This window comes from Lotus japonicus, chromosome 5 (assembly GCF_012489685.1).
Source record: "Lotus japonicus ecotype B-129 chromosome 5, LjGifu_v1.2".
NCBI lineage: Eukaryota > Viridiplantae > Streptophyta > Magnoliopsida > Fabales > Fabaceae > Lotus > Lotus japonicus.
In genome coordinates, this window is record NC_080045.1 from 67,001,515 (window position 1) to 67,020,443 (window position 18,929).

Here is an 18,929-nt window from a genome sequence, read left to right on the forward strand (position 1 = left end):
GCTTTTGCTCTTTGGAAGATGTGAGATTAAGAAAAATCACTGTTGTCCTTTTCTTTTGTTAATGTGGTTGATTATTAGGAGGAAACACAAATACTTACGTCCCATTGACATGTATGTGATGAGCATAGAACATATGCGGTAATTTAAGCTGTGAAAATGATGCTCTTCTTGTCCATTCTTATATGGCTTTGTAAGCACTTTATTGGTCCACTAAAAAAGTAGAACTTTGTTGGTGAAATTTTCTGAAATGAAAGGGATCAAGCAGTGTAGGCTTTGATCAGAAATTAAGATCATATGGGATATACTTTTGCATTGGAAAGGTGAGAAAAATTATCAGTGATAAATAGTTACTATATTTTCTTTTAAATATTATTTTTTTAATGAATATTCAAATTTAAAGTGAATTTAAAACAAATTTTGAAATTAATCTAAAATGTAAAAAAGTTATGACAATCATAATCTAGTTATCTCTTTGACATCAACACAGGCCCGAAAAGTTTCTCCTGGGGTCCATAGTTTTTTATTGTCTCCAGTCACTTTTTCCTTCTAATTCAAACTGAAGAACACAGTTTTTCTTTCACCTAGTTTCCCCTCCCAAATTTTCTGTCTTCTGGTTTTCTTCTTAACCAAAAGAGGCCTTATACAGAAACTGATATACCATTTATCTAAAATGCAAAAATAAATGTTTCATTTAAACTTGTGAATTTGTTGTCCTAAATGCGTACATTCACATATAGGCATTGTGCAAATTTCACTAGAGCCGATGCCAAATAACATACACAAACAACCCCAGCTCCATAATATATTGTGCGATTAGCTGCCAACTGAGTGCAACAGGAATAGATTGTCATCATAACCCATAAAAAATAGTTCCATACGACTATTGTGTTGAATTGCATACTAACATCCATTTGCACATGTGCCAAAACGGATATCCATCTTAACAACTTTTTCTTGCTTTCCATGCACAGCTATCAGAATATAAAGAAAATTGTAAATTGTAAAAGAAAGTTTATTTTGCTTGCTTTCCATGCACAGCTATCAGAATATAAAGAAAATTGTAAATTGTAAAAGAAAGTTTAGTTCCACAAGGCAATCATATCATAAACCATGTCATTTAATTAGAATATTTACAGGCCTCGTTGAGCTACATTGCAGTTGGGAAGACAAAAACGCCCTTGAGGGCTTCAAAAAAGGTAAGTTACCACCATTAACCCCTGCCAACTTGAGCAACAGACCTCAGCAGGCACAAAAATAACCGCTATACCCTTTTCAGAAACCATTCTAAAGTCCATGCTAAACCGTCCAAAACAAAACATCAAGTACTACCATCAACCACAATATGAAGTACAAGAAGTAAGCAATGATCTAGACTCCCATGAAAAGATACTTGAGATCTTCCACTGTAAGGCGAGTAGCAGAACCGCCAGCATGGTCTTCACCAAAAGCAGAAGCAACCATTTTTTTCTTTTCTTCCTGTCAGACAGAACCCAACAAAGATAACATCATCAGAATTTATAATTCCTCAAGAGATATTGGATTAAACATTCAAAACCAACAAATCAGCTCAATTTCCAAATTGGCTGCCAAGCCTAACTCCTGGGGATCCTATTTTAGTGGGGGGGGGGGAATCCACCAAGTATGATCTCATTTTGGCACATAAAATAAAATTCAAAAGAGAGATGGTAAACCTGAAGAGCCAGTATTCTGTCTTCAACAGTATCTTTTATCGTGATACGTGTTACAGTAACAGGGCGAGTCTGTCCAATTCTATGTGCTCGATCAATTGCTTGATCTTCAGTAGTTGGATTCCACCAAAGATCCAAAAGAATAACATGGCATGCAGCAACCATATTCAAACCAAGATTTCCTGCTTTTAGTGACATCAGCATGACAGTAATCTGAAACAAATTTTCAGTTAGTCAAACACCAAAGACAGCCCAAGTTGACGCATGGAAAACCCAGTAGATAATGAAATTTCAAGCATTGGTTAAGAAACATATTGACTAATGTGCATCAAGCATTATTGATACAAGTATGAAGCAGGACAAAATTTCACACTAATTCAGCTAGTAACAAACACATTAAAAAGTTTCATTCATAGATTTGCACAAAATAGTTCGAGCTTTTGCAATATTAGGAAGGGCCAAACCTCAGTTCTAGTATTGAAATCCTTAACAGCTTTGTCCCTCGCAAGCAGACTCATCCTCCCATCAAGTCTCCTGTATCGTATACGAGATTGTTTCAGTGATGCCTCAACTAAGTCCAACATGCTGGTCCACTGGGAAAAAATTATAGCCTTTATTGGTCCTTCAGTTGTGGACTTTGAATATTTTCTTGTGTGTTTTGTAACCTTAACATCTGAGTCACAATCTTCAATAAATGAATCAGAAGATAGTGAATCTCCACTACCATCAGAAGATGGAGTTTTTAAGTTACAATTTGACTGCAGAACCTCAAGGACAGCTTTGATTTTAGATGATTCATAATCTGCCTTCTGTACTGATTCATAATCAAAAGGCTCCGAATTTGCAGTACTGCTACCACCAAGCTCATCAGAGAGGCAACTCCTCAAAGTTTCTTTGGAAAACACAAGATCTTCACCAAGTTGTTCTTTACACCCATTTGCAGGGCATAAGTTATCATCACCTGTCAAATACTCGGATACACATTGATAACAGAAGACATGGCCACACATTGTAACAACAGGGTCATCGGGTGTGTCCTGTTGAAACCACAGTACATATCAGCAACAGAGCCACACATTGTAACACATTGCTACTGTTTACCACCCAGCTATAAGTCTACAACAGGCTAACTGAGAGATCAAAATCTAAAAATTCAAATAAGTGATTATAATGAAAACAGAGATTCAGTAATCAATAAATGATAGTATCAGTAAAGAGGAACATGTCCTTTTAATTCTTTCAATTCATTTCTTTAGTCAACAAAAGCTAACCCAAGTCCTTGAAGAAGAAAACAATATGCAAGCAGGATAATAACAATGAACTTAGATAGATTGAAGAAAGAAAGAAATAAAGCAAAGTTGCACGTGAAATGCATTCACTTGCAACTAATGATTTTGGACATTTCCTTTAAAAAGCAACCACTCAAATATATTTTTGTATTACTCTTGAGATAATAAACAGGTTTTATTTTGCTAAAATTAACAACTAGAACCTTTATGGTTTAAGACTCATTTACATGATAATTGCATCATTTTCTCTCAATTAAAGTGTTATTTGTTATTTTGTTAGGTGTTGAGTAACACCCAGGGAGAGTGCATTATCGAAAGGCTATATGTATGAAACTCCTAAAACATTATCAGAGTATGCATATCCTTACAGATTTTGGTTCACAATATTAAACTTCATCATTAAGGAAATCTGGAAATGTAACTCCAAATATTATACATAAGATTTAGACCACATAAAGGATATATGTACCATAGGAACACCCTAACTTATGAGACATAATCAAAAGGATCTATAACATCATGTTCTTAGAGGGCACAATGGCAACAAATAAAACAAATATCAAAAATATCAAATTTTAAATAAACTCACCTCGCAGGAACCACATATAGCAAAGGTTGTTTCCATACGATTAAATAGATTCAGCAGCATCTCCTTCGGAAGCGTTTTTGCCATTTCAACAGAATCTTTACCAACAGGATTAGAATTAGAATTATAATCCTTAACAAGACGCGGGTGGTCACAAGCCTGACGGAGACGTAAAAGCATTAAAAGAATATTTGCATAGTTTTGGTTCACTGTCCCAGCAGCGGCATATGCCTGCAGAATAAAAGCTTTACATTTTAGAACTACAATCCTTTAGCACAGAAAGATCAGACAAACAATAGTATCATATAATCCATTGCAAGCTACAACAACAACAACAACAAAAGCCTTATCCCACTAAATGAGGTCGGCTATATGGATCGCACTACGCCATTGAGCTCGATCAAAAACCATTGCAAGCTAAACATTAGTAAATTATATAGAAAGGATGGGACATGGAATTTATTATCTAACATCTTCCCGCCCCAGGCCCAGCACATCTTATATATGAAGTAATTTTCTTGAAGTAATTTTCACCTATGCATCCAGGTGAGAGAAAAGCAATTATCAGGCTTTACCCAAAGAGGCAGCATCCAAAAGACATCACATTGTTAATATAAACTATAGGCTGACAAGATAAGAATATATGTTCATTCTACCTACAGGAAACAATCACTTTGACCCACTATTGAAATTTAAATTAAATCTTGCTTGCAAAAGGAAGAAAAGGGATTCCGTTTAAAAGAAAAAAAAGTACCATTAGTTCATTACAACGTATACAAAAGCTATAGTACAAATTAAAAAGTAAACAAACCTTGAATTGAGAACGTGAATCTGCTTCCAACTTTTTGTAGAAGGAACGCTCCTCAATGGAGAAATCAACCTTAGTCAGCTGAATTGTTTTAGGAGGTAAATCGACTATTGGCTTCCCATCAATCAAAGTTCCTAGAAAAATGCAACAAATTGGTATTAACAAACGGAAGATAACGATATTCACCCCATACAGCAGCTCAGAATAACAAAACATAACCTTCAAGATTAAAATGTTCAGTCCATTTATATTTATAGCGAATTCTTTACATTCTACAAAGTGGTCTCGATTCATAGGGTTGAACAGCATCAACACAAAGGCATTGGATTCAGTTCCTACAGGCGGTCTTCCACAGGTAAGTCATTTGTATGTAACACAGGAACATGAGTGTCCATATCAGATGAGTATTAGGCACAGAACTTCTATTTTAAAGTTGAGGCCTTTACGGGTGTGTCCAGGACAACATGCAGCTAATATTGCATTTTATGTTTCTACTTGAGAATTGAGATAGATACTGGATCAGACACTAGAAATTATAGCAGAAAGGAAAAGATTGTTTATTGAATAAACTCATCCTAGTCTGGATTTCGAGAGCCCTGTCTCTCCCACCTTAACTATCTGACCAACTATTTTCCCTTGACTACACTCTTTCACCATTTATATCCTACCTCTGTGCTATAGTTATAGGGATAACTAACTGATATTGCCAACTTCAACTATCAAGGTCTAACTAACAGCTTATCAAAAAAAAAGGTCTAACTAACAAAGGTGCACCCTTTGGCTCTTTGAGCTCACCCTTATTTCTTTTAAATTATATCTAAAATGAAGTCTAGAATTCTAATAAAAAAATTCAGTGAGGGAAGGAAGAAAACAGAGGAACTGAAAACTGATGGCGCATATAATTTGATGTTAAAAGTACCACAAACCCTCAGTTAAACTTATCAAAATTATGGACAAGAATTTGAAGAGAAAGAATTCTTTCCAGTCAAATAAGTGACTCGTGTTTTTCTAACAGAGGAAACAGCAAATTTTACTTTATTCCAGCAGTATCATGTTAAACTTATCTGAAGACATGCTGTAAAAGAATGAACTTCTGCCAATACTGGAGTGCTAGAACCAAAGGTTGAACATAAAATGAAAAAAGAATTACCAGAAAGATTATCTAAATGATGAACTTAAGCGGAGATCAGCAAGAAGATTACAAGGACACTGAAGACCTGTACCACGCATGGGAACAGGTAGACATACAACCTTTCCAGACAGGACATGAACAACCAGATTAAGGGGAAAATTACCTTTTGTACGCCGTAGCATTATGGCCCTCAAAACTGCTTGAAGCTTCTTGTAACCATGAACGGAATTTCTGGAGATCGGAACTTTTATTGTATTAAGAAATGATTTATATACAGCATAGGGATCATACTTCAGGAACCTAAAGTAGCTGTACAAATCATCAATAGTATTTTGAATAGGTGTTCCAGATAAGCACCACCTTCTTTTGGCCCTAAGACTGCAACAAGCTCTAGCCACCTGGGTTCTATGATTCTTTATTGTCTGAGCTTCATCTAGAATAACCCTAAACCAACCTACTCTGGCAAGAGGACCAGAACCACAATCAAAAGAACTGTCAATTCCATTTCTACCTTTTTTACTCTTCTTCCCATTAACTGACTTTTTCCTCTTTTTACCCCCAAAAAACTCAGGTGATACGCCAAATTTTTCCGCATTTTTTTCATCATCCTCCTCGTCAACTAGTGGTTGCTTTGGAACTTCATTAGTTACAAGGGCATATGTTGTGAGAACCACATCAAATTTGGCAAGTTCAAAATGATCCTTTGTCCTATTGCCTCCATGATAAACCAAAACAGAAAGTTTTTCATCTCCAACTTTTTCATCAAGCTCCCTGGCCCACTGCCGAAGAACACTTGCAGGGCAGACAACCAGTGTACCAGCAGCTGGCCTTCTCCTACTTGGTGCCCGTGTAGAACTACTTGGTTCTAAAATAGGTTTAACATCATCAAATTCTTCTATCTTTTCAAGTTTCTGTACTTCTTCAATCTTTTCAAGCTTTTCTACGTCAACAACACCGCTGTCGTCCTCATCATCCAAATTCAAGGCTTCAGCTTTATGATTGCCTGTATCATCTGCTTTCCATTTTGACTGTAACTGCCTCTGCATTAGGATGAGGGCAGTCATTGAAATTGTCTTTCCAAGGCCCTGTTTGAACAAGGTTTTGACTTAGGTAAACACTCACAAATAAATACCAAGTCCATTGATTTAAAAAAAATATATGTCAAAGATAACCTGATCATCAGCCAAAATCCCCCCCAAGCAATGCAAACTCTTGGTTTCCTTCTGAAGCATCCAAGCCAATGCAATTTTCTGGAATATATTTTAATAGGAAATAAATACTCAAAACAGAAATAATTCACAATTATAACAGACAAGTACAATACCTGATGTCTCATAAGCGAGACAGACATTATACCAGCAGGTAAATCAGTTTCTTTTCTATGCTGAAATTGATGGAGATCCTGCGCCAACCAAATTCACATGTAACAATGTTGTGTCTCAGTGATTCTCAGAGATTAAAAATACATATGGATACAAGCTCCAAAAATTTACTCTAAAGCCTCTACTACTAATAACATTGCATAAGATTAAACATAAACAATCTCATAATTAGGCTTTATGTTTTTATTATGGGGCTAATCGTATCATTCTGTGCATGTATGTGATTACTATTATCTAAGGTTTTTATCTTAGTGGGATTTTATTATATTAAAGTTTGCATTTCCATAACAATAGTGCATTATGTATGTATTTTAGTACTCGGGTGGTACTTAGGCTTGAATATATGCAGAATTAGGTGTCACTGACATTTGTATTTTTTGCTTACAAGTCCAAGTTTCCCTTATGGTTTTAGTGGTCTTAGAAAATAATGTAAGTGATAGGATGGCCTTTTAAAAGAATTGTAATGCATTATATTTGATACAATGATCGAGTTGTGAATTATGTAAGCATGATTTCTTTAAAATGACCACCAAACCCAAAACCCTATTCTCTCTTAAACTGTTCATAGCACCCGAATAGTCATTGCCATGCCTTTCAAACCCCATTTTATAGTTGTAAAATACCCTTTCCCTCAATTCAGTCACCTGTATTCTATTCTTGGAGTCTTGGTCTACCCAATAAACCTGAATTTTGGTGTGTGATATATTATCCTCAGGTTTCTGGTGTCCATATAACACGCATGCAACAAATGTCTACAATTCTTGATCTTTGAGGCTTTTAACAACATCTATAGTTATATATAGGCCATGGCATACCTCCAAAAGCATCATAAGCACATTTTCTTGTAACTAGCTTATCATGACCATCATGGAAAAACTAACCAGGTTCCAAAAATCTTAAACATATCATGCAATTTCCAAGAGAAGCCTCACAGTGTACAGAAGGAATTTCTTCTTTGCACAACTATGAGAATCTAAGGAGTAAAATATACAAATACAACTATAAGCATTATGTTATACCACATACCTCTAATGCTGCCTCAAAAATTAATCTCTCGTCAGTTCCGGGGTCCCTTTCATCAACTCCTCCAGATCGGTTTGGAGGTTCACTAGAACTCGCAAACAGTGGATTTATAGCCTTTCCCAGCATCATAGAAGACGGAAGATTCCTAATTCCACCATTTTGATGCATGAAACGATCTTCATCAGGGCCTCTGAGATTGACACGAATATAGCCCTTGTCACTGGACGTGCTAGGTCTGCTGCTTATGTTATCTAACATTTTTAAATTGCTTAATCTGCTATCTGGTGCAAACGATGAAGATGGAAGAGCCCTTGTTGCAGATGATTGAAATGCTGGAGGAAGGGTCCTTTTGATAGCTTGTTGAGATGACAGTCTCTCATAATCAGCAGAATTATTAAAAACTCGGGAACTAACTGTCTGAGGCTGACTTGCACTTCCATTATGGGTAAGATAGGAAGGATGGCCTGTTCCTGCAACTCCGTGATTCGGTGTACTCCTGCTGGGCACAGGTTTTGTATGGGGCTTGACTTGTGAATGATTATAAACATTAGAAGAGCTTGCGTTTGAACTATTTGCACCTCTTGAAGAACTACCCTGCCCAGCCAATCCACCATAATCTGCACATGATATTACATACATGCATGATGAATTCTAATTCATAAAGAATTTTCATTAGAGGGGACCTTAAACAAAAGATCACCAACCTGAATTCCTTTCAGTAGTAGCCCATTGTGGGAGAGTCCTCCTCGGATCGTCTATCTCCTCCAAGTCAAAGTCATCATCATCCGATGAACTAATATATATATACTCATCCATGAAATCTAGATTACAATTGTGACTTCTCTCAACCAATCTATGAAGTGAATCATCAAATTCTGAGCCAACCTGTAGTTGAAAAAGTGTCAGGAACATCTCATCACAAATTGACAATAGTGTAAAACTTAAATAAAAAATTACTTTGCTCACTTTAGGTTTTGATATTAAACCAGAAACCCAACCCCCAAGACGAGAACATAGTCTCCGAGTTGAATTGATGAAATCATGAACATGGTCAACATTATCAAGCATCTACTTGAAACTTGAACAGCATCCCACCTTCTCAATACACAACCTATTCCAAGGTAAGGGTGGAAGTGAAATCAAATACCATCCTAAAATTCACACACAATTACACCAAGGACAATGTTTAATTCTCCCCCTTCCTTGAACACTATTCACACTACCAAAAAAAACCCTAACAATGAATACAACCTAAAGCACATGAAAGGAAAACCGCATTTAACTTGTACTAACCCACCTAATAGAAACCCTTGATCCACAATTCCAAGCAATTCATTCACACAATCACACCAAAACAATTCACTCTAAGGAAAAACAAAAAAAACTGGTCAACCAATGCATACATTTACACTCTAAATTCAAACAACCAAAATAGATCACAGTGTAACAGAAATCACAGGCACATTCTAGTGAAGCAAAACGTAGAATAGGGAAGAGGGAAACCTAAATTCAAAAACCAGCAACAATGAATCAAAATACCCAGAAAGAATTGAGGGAATTTGTTGGCGAAATGTGTGAGAGAGATTTGAAATTGGGAGAGAAAAAGTGAAGAACAGAGGGGTAGAAACATGCAGCGAGAGTTCTAGGGTTCAGTCGAGTTGGACGCTAAAAACGCAGTAACGGAAGAGTAAAAACGACAGAGTAGTGAGTTGTTTCCACTTACCCAAAATTTGAGAGAGAATCACGGAAAGAGAGAGAGAGAGAGAGAGAGAGGATTAAGGTAACGCGTCAGTGCGTGCGTGAGGGATTAACGTTGAGAGATGAGATGATTCACGAGTAACCCCTGATATACGCATCATCTTATATTCCACGTTTTTTTTTTGTTTTTTTGTTTTAATTTAGTTTTGGACTTCAATTTTTGTTTCACCACTACCCACAGCTTGCAACATGTCATGGGGAGGTTGGTTGTTTGTGCTAGCATACGCTATGCTCCAATCTTAGCTAAGAAATCAGCAGCGTAATTTTCATCAGGAAAATTAAGTTCAGAAGAAATGACTCTGGATTGTCGGGTAGATTTTTTGGTATATGCTTCTGAGGATAGAAATGTAGTGGTGAAAATGAGAAACGCCATTGTTGATGAACTTGAGCGTAAGAGATGCATCAGAAAAAATAGCCACCTTAAGAAACCTAGAACTCCCGCGCGAGTGGGGGCCAACATAAATAGCCCGCGATTATTCTTTAATGATGTGATTAGTCGCGCCAAATTTACCAGAAAAATCACTTAATCCAACCTCCTGACAACACGAACGCTAACGTGGCTAAGGGAGGGACTAAGACCAAAATACCCTTATTTTATAGAGATTGGAAACTCTCAGGTGCCATGTCAATTTTTTATTAACAAAATATAATTAAATATAGTTTAATCATGTTGGTTAAATTAATTAACTCAAAAAAAATTATTATCCTTCATCTTCTTCTTTTTCGTTCGATCACACCCATAAAAACTCTTCTACTTCATCTTCTTATTTTTCTAATCATCACTTCGCCACAAAACCACAATCATCACCCTCAATCAAAGGACCAACATTAATGCACCACAATCACCCTAATCGTGAACCACCACGTTCCGATATCAATCCTGCATCGGGTCTCTCTCCTCGTCAACCCAGTTGGCCCCTGTGGCCAACAATCTGAGGCCCCAATTGATCGTACCATTATCAGAACCACTCCCTCCCATATTGTTGTAACATGAATTCCCTTTATCGTCTCTCCCTGTCTCGATTTTTCTCTTTCACTCTAAAACTTTTTGCTTGTATTTTCTATATAATGACACACGTGTCCAATGGGATTGAATGAGAAGATACTTTACCCTTTTTCGATTTATTACTCTGATTTTGTACTAAAGTCTCCTTCCTTTGATTTTGTGTTTGGTTGATTTTTCTATTCAGTAATTTTACTTCCATTTTCATGGATCGGGTGAGATAGATTTCTGCTTCAACATAACATAAAATATGTGTTTGAGAAATTTATTCCCAAATATAAAGATTTTCTTTTTCTTTTTCATCTTGATAACAATATAATTGTTATGTCCAATTTATATGACCTAACTACATCTTCTTTTCTATTTGTTTATTTTTAATTTGGATTCATGGGAGTGTTGTTGGTCCCTAAAAATATAGCAAATATAGTTTTTAGTCCTTGCAACATAAAAAAAAACTTATAAGTGGGTGGGTTGGTAGTAATAGCAACATCACTGTAACAAAGAACGTGCTTCTTGAGCTCATCTAGCGTCGCCCTAAACTTCTCAAGCTGAGACTTGTCCATCTCCTCAACCTGACAAGACCACTAGAACCGGCATGGGTCGCATTGCGTAGGAGTCAGCTCCTCATCGTGATTCCTGTCGGTGTCTAGCTGGTTGTTGATTTGGGATAGGTGAATGTTGAGCTCACGTGCGTTGTCACTTTGCTAAGCCTCAATGTACCGTGTGTTACTAGAGGTTTGGTGGGGTTATGGAAGAGGTAGCATTGGATGACAGCCTCCACGCTAGATTAGATGAAGAGAAAATCTTCTCACTATGAGAGAAACGATGAGACCGAGCTATGCACCGTAAAAGGGCGCAGAGATCACATGCTTTCTTGAAAAGCCCACTACGAGGCGTAGAGAAAGTGACTTGAAGGTTGCTCTCATTGGTAATATTTTTCATCTCTATCTTTTGTCTTCCCTTGATTTTCTTTATAGAGATTCCAATAGTTAACATGGCTTCAAGATATATGAACTCAAGAGAAATGATGAGAATAGAATTTAGAAGATGAGTTGCAAGCTCATTCTGCAATATGGTGTGAAGAGGTGTTTTATAAGCATTTTTTATGCACAAATTTTCATTGCATTTAAAAGTTGTAATGTTGCAATTAAAATTTGTGCATAAAAAACGCCTATAAAACGAACTATTCGCACCATATTCCAAAATGTGTCTGCAACTCGTCCTATAAACTCTAATCTCATCATTTCTCTTCATATTGTCTATCTTGTAGTCATGTCAACCATTGGAACTTCTAGAAAGAAAAGCAAGGGAAGACAAAAGATAGAGATGAAAAATATTACCAATGAGAGCAACCTTTAAGTCACTTTCTCAAAGCGTCGTAGCGGGCTTTTCAAGAAAGCATGTGATCTTTGTACCCTATATGGTGTATAGCTCGCTCTCATTGTTTCTCTCACAGTGAGAAAATCTTCTCTTTTTAGCCAATCCAGCGTAGAGGTTGTCATCCAATGCTACCTCTTCTAGACCCATACTAAACCTGTAGCAACACACGATACATTGAGGCTTAGCAAAGCGACAACGCGCATGAGCTCAACATGCACCTCTCCCAAATCAACAACCAGCAAGACACTGACAAGAATTACGACGAGGAACTGAACCGTCTACACAAGGAGCACAAGCCGAATTCTAGTGGGCTTGCCAAGTTGAGGAGATGGACAGACCTCGGCTTGAGAAGCTCAGGGTGGCGATGGATGAGTTTAAGAAGCATGTCCTTTACTACTGCGATGTCGCTACTACTACCAACCCACCAACTCATCAGTTTTTTATGTTGCTGGTGGTATCGCCAGTGCCACATTTCATTTCAACCACCCACCTGCACTACCTCCTCAAGTGTTCCCACAACAGTTTTTTCTGGAGGGTCATGTTGTGGGCTCATCACCGGTAACCTATATAATATCAAAAAATAAGGAATTCAAACATTTGTGTAAAAAAGATTTTACTTTCATGCTCATTCCAATGTGTTAACCCTCGTTTGGGGTGAGTTAATGCAAATCTTAATTCCTAGAGATATACTATCTAAATAATTTTTAAATTTAACAGGTAACCTTATCACTCAGTTTAAAAACAATCCATTGTGGTTGGAGACATTTACTTAATTGACAAAGCTTCAACATATATTATATATTTGCCAAAAAAAAAAAACTTTATTAGCTCTAATTTTTTTAGAAGATAAAACTCAAACTCATCGCGCTTGACATAGAATTTATTTCTGATAATAAAAATAAAACACAACTATGGTAATCTCATTTTCTACATATCACATAGAAATATACAAAGAAGGATTATAAAAGGATCAAGCAAAAAGGCAACAAAGATATCATACAATTGAGAACCTGGGTCCTCTCTTGCAGATCCTCCACCAGCCCCTATCCAGCGAAATCTTAATCATTAATCATGATAATTAAAATGTATGATTGGTTAATATATAGACATCAATTTTTCTTTATAATGCAATTCACCTTTTTACATTGGCTAGATCGTACAACTGCGAGAGAGGATCTCGATTCGACAATTGATTCTCCTACGTACATTGTGTGAGTAACGTCACCTATAATTTGATTAATTTTTGAATCAATTAAAAAGATATATTATTCTACAGATAAACCCTAAAAATTCACTACATATCACGTTGTCATGACAATCAACATTTCTCACTTTTTAATTTGTAACTTCAGGTAAACAACAAATCGTAAATTAGTCGTAAATCAACACATATGCAATAATATGGATTTCAATATCCACATACCATAAACTCTGCAAATTTAAATTCGACAATAGTTATGAATTAAAAATTTCAGGATTCTAATCCAGTATAACCCGTTTTAATACCACGCATAGAAATAAATTTCTTAGATCTATATAAAAATTAGAACCAATCAAAAGTAAAAGAAAAAATTTGCAAATTTGTAAGACACCCTCACAAGCAATCAAGATCTCATAGAAGCATGATTGAAAGCTCTTGTTGCTTTCATGTGATCTCCCTCTTTTACAAACCGCCTCTTCGATGAAAAATTAAGCTGCGCATGAGACAAGTGCCAATCTCCCTCTCCTTAAATATAACCTAAAACTCAACAATTTTCCATAATTGATATTGGGCTCATTAGGTTAGGTCTTACACTAGAATTCAATAAACTTGCATATTGGGCTTGGCCCAATAAATAAATATACACCTGATGATTAAAAAAGGGTTAAATATGTTTTTAATCCCTTGAAAAAGGGTGAATTGGATTTGATCCCTCTAGAAAAAAATCTCACGTTTAATGGAATTAGTGAAATTAGTCCTCAGTACATTTTGTAGCGATTAAACTGCCACTAAAATCAAGAATAAATAATACAGCGGCAAAATACCCCGCTAATACAGAATAACCGCCTTAAAAAATACGACGAAGATTTACATAATCTACTTCAATAATGTTTTGGAGCTAAAAGCTATGAAATATTTTTGGAGGAACCAGATTTAATTCACCCCTATTTTACAAGGACTACAAAAATATTTAACCCTTAAATCAACAGACTGGGAAAGCATAAGTCCGTAAATTATAAATAACATGTTAATTATTTTTCCAAGTGCAAAACAAATTAACACGTTAATTGAACTTATTTTAAAAAAATGTAGAGTATAATTTTATATAATTTTTTTTTGTAAAATTTCATTAATAATAGTAAAGTACTAAAGTTCCTTTTAAAAAAGAGTTTATAATGAATTCGTGACAGACTATAGTGAGTTAGTGACTTTTTAAAATCCATATCTGTTACTGAATTCACACTGACACCAGCAGCAAAAGGAGGATATATAAAGTGGAGTGGATGCAAGTTATAATCCAATATTTCAGAAGCATATAAATAATTTCTGAAAAAATACATACAGAAAACACAAATGGATATATAAAGAACCAATAGTAAAAAATTTCTAAGAAATTGAGAGCAAGATTTGTATCAGAATGGCTCCAAATAATATCAACAGATCAATAAAACTGAATAAGGTTAAGTTATCATACCCTTCACAGTGAAATCCATTCTGCATAAGAATTATCAAATCCTATCAATTCACTGAATAATGATCATAACATTGATAGAGCAGAAACAAGACCCTTCACAATGAAATCCAATCTGCAGGTTCCCAAAACTTAAAGAAATTCTTACCTTCAATTTAAGCTACCCCGACACGACTCCAAATAAGCACTGAAGCAGGACAAGTTTGGATTCAGCTTCATAGCTTCGATAAAGAGGTTGAGCTCCGACTTTTAAACAGAACGTGTAAATGAATCAATATGGAGTGGTGCAGGTAATCAAATTGTTTGTGCAACCAGTTGGGTTAATGAACCGGTTCTTAAAAATGGGTTCAGGTTCACTAACCATATTAAATGGTTCCAGTTGTTAAAGGTTTGGTTCAGATTTGGCTACCAATTCAACTCAGTGAACAGCAAACCATGAACAGCCCTATAAATGTTTCACTCTTTCCCATGGTTATTCACTAGTCAACCTTTGTAGGGGGGGCAAAGAGGTTGAACGAAGGAGAGGAGACAGTTTGGAACTGCCGGCCGCCGGGTACCAGGGTCTAAAGCAAATCTCTAATTCTACTAGGAAAAATACCAGAGAACATAGTTCCACAGTATCAGATGGGGAGATAACATACCTTGAGGAATTCTGCTTATCCCAACTTTGATGCATTGGCCACAATTCTCTTATTTACCTGAAAGCAATAACCCGAAGAACCCAGCCATGTAGAATACAGCATGCTCAGTCAGTCAGATTGATCATAGTTTCCCCTGATTTTCGAATGTCCTCACTCCTCAGTCCTCACCAGAAATCGTTTCAACTAGATACTCCCCCCAGGAATCAACAACAACCCACATATGCTGAAGATGTCAATGAACCAATTATGGGCTCAGTTAATTTCATTTTTTGTTTGAACGGTGTCATCCCTAACCACTCAACATATCATTGGTCTCTTAACAATCAATAGGAAGTCAGTTCAACAGGTAATCAGTAACAACTATGGAGCACTTGTTATACTAAACATTACTAAGATTAAAACTAGCTACCTAATTGTTTACTCTTGAAAACACAGTTTGCCCCATCATATAATTAAAAAAGATAACCAGGTACAAATACAAGCACATGTAAATTATCATCACAAAGTGAGCTAGCTATCTTCATTCAAGGCTTGGTACATAGACAGCAACAACAAGAACCAGATAGAAATTAGAATCTGACATCACTAACATCAGTTAACTTAAACAAAAAGACAATTTGAAGTCCAAATGCCATCTCATTCTCCAAAAAAAGATCATGGTGCCCAAACAAAAAGAAAAACCACCTAGGTAGTAGCTACATTTCTTTCCCCCTAACAAAAAGTATCAACAAACTGCACTATTTTCAACTTGTTTAACTAGTACTATCCACTACCTTTACACTTGGAAAACAAACGTCTGGCAGCTTCCACTAAATCCATACCACAGAGACCATCTTTATCATTCTCTGCCAAAGCTTTAAGCACTTCAAATGCACTTGGATATCTTCTTTCTTTTCTGGGTTTCTCCAAAAATGAACTTGGAAGTACACGCCGGCCTTGCATATTACTCCTTGAAGCTTGAGAATTCACATGATCAGTTTGACCTCCCTCATTTTGTCGAGGTTGGAGGTTTGCCACAAAATTGGCTTTTACTCCCTCATTGTTATCTGAAAATTTCATCCTCTTGACCTCCCTTTCCCTTGAAGCTTGAGAATTCACATGACCAGTAGGTTCCACCAGAACAAAACGGTTTTCCACTACATCTGAAGGTTCCACCAGAACGAAACGGTTTTCTACTACACCTGAAGAAGCTTCCGCTGAAAATTTCATCCGTTTGACCTCCCTTTCCCTTTCTGAAACCTTCAATTCACCATCGAGGCGGCGGCGACATACTGCAGCACGCGAGCTCTCCGGGACAAATGTCTTATCAGAGTCCTCCATGTGAGGCTCGTTAAACCCTAGTCCAGCAAACAACGGCGCCATTAACTCTCTAGCCTCATCGGAAGAGTCATCACTCTCATCATCATCAACGTCGATAACGGCGCGGTTAACCATGCATTGACTGACGTCGATGTCGTCTACCGGAGAGGGCGCCGTGTGGAAAGCGTCCGGAGAGCCGCACTGGGATTCCGGCGAGGAGAGAATGATAATGACTTCAGGAGTGGTCGTCGGCGGCGGCGATTGGGGCTCGTGAGGGTTGCCTTGGGATTCCGGCGAGGAAAGAATGACAATGACTTCAGGAGTGGTTGTCGGCGGTGGCGTGTGGGCCTCGTGAGGGACGGCTTGGGAGTTGTCCTGGGTTTCCGGCGGCGAAAGCATGACAACGGAGTCGGCAGTGCTCGTCGGCAGCGGGGGTTCACTCCAATCGGCGGCATCCAAGAGGCTTTCCTGCGACGAAGAAATCCTACAGTCCGACAAGGACAAGAAACTGGAGAAATCGTCCATCACAGTGTTTTTTGAACGAATGTGTTTTGTGAGGATAGTTTGAGTCTTTTGATGCACTTTAATATTAACCAGGACATATTTGGAATTACATGTATATATATATAATTAAGGTTTAATCATCTACTTGGCTCCTGTCTTTGTCTCGCCGTCTGAAATTAGTCTCTCCCCGGAAAATTTACAAATTTGGGTCCCCTCGTTTGCAATAAGTTTGGAGCAGATCCTCGCCGGAGCCCGAAGCTCCGGCGAGTGATGAATAGACATGCTGACTGGATAAATGAGACTGACGTGTCAAGGAAAAAAAATATTAAAAATTAAAAAGTAAAATACAAATCAGTTTTTTTAAATTAACAATCCCTAATTAATCCTAAAAACTAACTAATCTTAATTAACTTACTAACACTAATCTAATTAACAAAATCAATTTCCCCCAAAATTCTTATCTATGTTTTTGCTTTTGCTTCTGCTTCAAATTCTGGAATATTGAAGCAAGACCCAGGTTCTGAAAATGGAAGCACCATGCGCATAACACCATACTCCTCTTCTTTTTGCAACTTCTCCCTCATCCCACATACAAAATCAGCAAACCCAAATGGAAGCATCATAGAAAGATTACAAAACTCAGAAAACCAAATAACCCAGAAACCCCACCCCCCATTAAACCCACCCCCAATCCAGCAAACCCAGTAACCAACCCACCACAATAGAGCCAGTCAAAAAGATATGGCAGATTCAAAAACTCTGCAACGAAAGAGAAAGGGAAGGGAAGAAGAAAAAGGGATCCTCATAGTGGTTTATCAAGTCTGTAGATTTGCAAGTAAAGATTGGGGTTTTTGGATTCAAAGCCGGAAATCCCTCATGTAGTTTTGGGTTTGGGGTTTCTGGATTCTGGGTTAGGGTTTTGGATTTGGGGATTCTGGGTTGAAAGGAGAGATTTGGGGTTTCTTGATAGAGATTTTTGTAGCTGCTTTTCCCTCTCATGAATTTTTCTCTCGCCTTCAATCTCCTCACCGAGTCTGGATGTGGCTAAGTTGTCCTGAACTACTTTGATCTTCATATGTGTTTACTCTTCCATGGCAGCACATGAATTTCACGGTAGCCTCTCTTTCTTCTCACCCCAGGTTCCTTCCGTGCCCATGGATTTCGTTGTTGAAGATGGTGGGTTGGTAGACGGCGAGACAAAGACAGGGGCCAAGTAGACGATTAACCCTATAATTAATTTCTAAAAAAATAACTAAATCTTTTTTTAAACAAAACTTTGTTCATTAAAAAGAAGAGGCCAAGAGTCATAACATCATTCTGAATTAAAGGACAAACCAAATCAGGGGCTTCTTCCATTCAAACATTAAAATCACACGAAAAAGAAAAGTTGGCGAAACCATTAGCCGCAATGTTTCACAAACGCCTAACAAAAAAACTCAGCAAAATCAAAAAGAGAAGTTAAACTACGACAATCATGAATGATGGAATCCAAATAGAAAGTTCTCCAGACTTGCGTTTCGAAGCCTCAAAATGCTGTGAGCAATTTATTTCAAAACAAAGTTTCTGGAACCCAAGATCAGAAGTTAAGAACATCGCCCATCTGAACCCAAGTGTTTTGGCCACGACCAGGGATAAAGCTTCCACCGGGGAAGAACACGCAGCAACAAGAACAAGGCCATCACAATCCCGAGCTATAAGACCTATCCAGCATGCTATTTTGGACGTAATGTTTGTGTTCACATGAATATCTAAAAAGAAAAAATC

General features: G+C 37.1%; 2 protein-coding genes across 4 annotated transcripts; both read right to left on the reverse strand.

The window, feature by feature from the left end:
• Positions 1-1,039: 1,039 nt before the first annotated feature.
• LOC130717043 (helicase-like transcription factor CHR28) lies at positions 1,040-9,740 on the reverse strand. Of its 3 annotated transcripts, XM_057567139.1 has the most exons (12): positions 9,412-9,607; positions 8,875-9,019; positions 8,613-8,793; positions 7,912-8,525; positions 6,828-6,905; positions 6,676-6,753; positions 5,667-6,588; positions 4,375-4,505; positions 3,567-3,794; positions 2,153-2,725; positions 1,692-1,901; positions 1,040-1,476 (listed from the first exon to the last, which is right to left on the reverse strand). In XM_057567139.1, exons 2-12 carry the CDS (start codon positions 8,974-8,976, stop codon positions 1,369-1,371), a joined length of 3,225 nt encoding a protein of 1,074 aa, XP_057423122.1. In that variant the 5' UTR covers positions 8,977-9,019; positions 9,412-9,607; the 3' UTR covers positions 1,040-1,368. The 3 variants fall into 3 exon arrangements, with proteins under 3 accessions (XP_057423122.1, XP_057423124.1, XP_057423123.1); XM_057567141.1 differs by lacking the exons at positions 8,875-9,019; positions 9,412-9,607 and adding an exon at positions 9,632-9,740; XM_057567140.1 differs by lacking the exon at positions 8,875-9,019.
• A 6,114-nt stretch (positions 9,741-15,854) lies between these two features.
• Positions 15,855-18,355, reverse strand: LOC130721039 (uncharacterized). Its single transcript, XM_057571766.1, has one exon. The coding sequence runs from the start codon at positions 17,184-17,186 to the stop codon at positions 16,125-16,127; it is 1,062 nt and encodes a 353-aa protein (XP_057427749.1). The 5' UTR covers positions 17,187-18,355; the 3' UTR covers positions 15,855-16,124.
• Positions 18,356-18,929: the final 574 nt, after the last annotated feature.

Coding starts and splice junctions, on each gene's coding strand:
- LOC130717043 (XM_057567139.1), bottom strand. CDS start 8,976: ATGCTTGATAATGTTGACCATGTTCATGATTTCATCAATTCAACTCGG. Junction 8,794..8,874: donor GTTTAATATCAAAACCTAAA/GTGAGCAAAGTA, acceptor TTTCAACTACAG/GTTGGCTCAGAATTTGATGA. Junction 8,526..8,612: donor TACTACTGAAAGGAATTCAG/GTTGGTGATCTT, acceptor TATCATGTGCAG/ATTATGGTGGATTGGCTGGG.
- LOC130721039 (XM_057571766.1), bottom strand. CDS start 17,186: ATGGACGATTTCTCCAGTTTCTTGTCCTTGTCGGACTGTAGGATTTCT.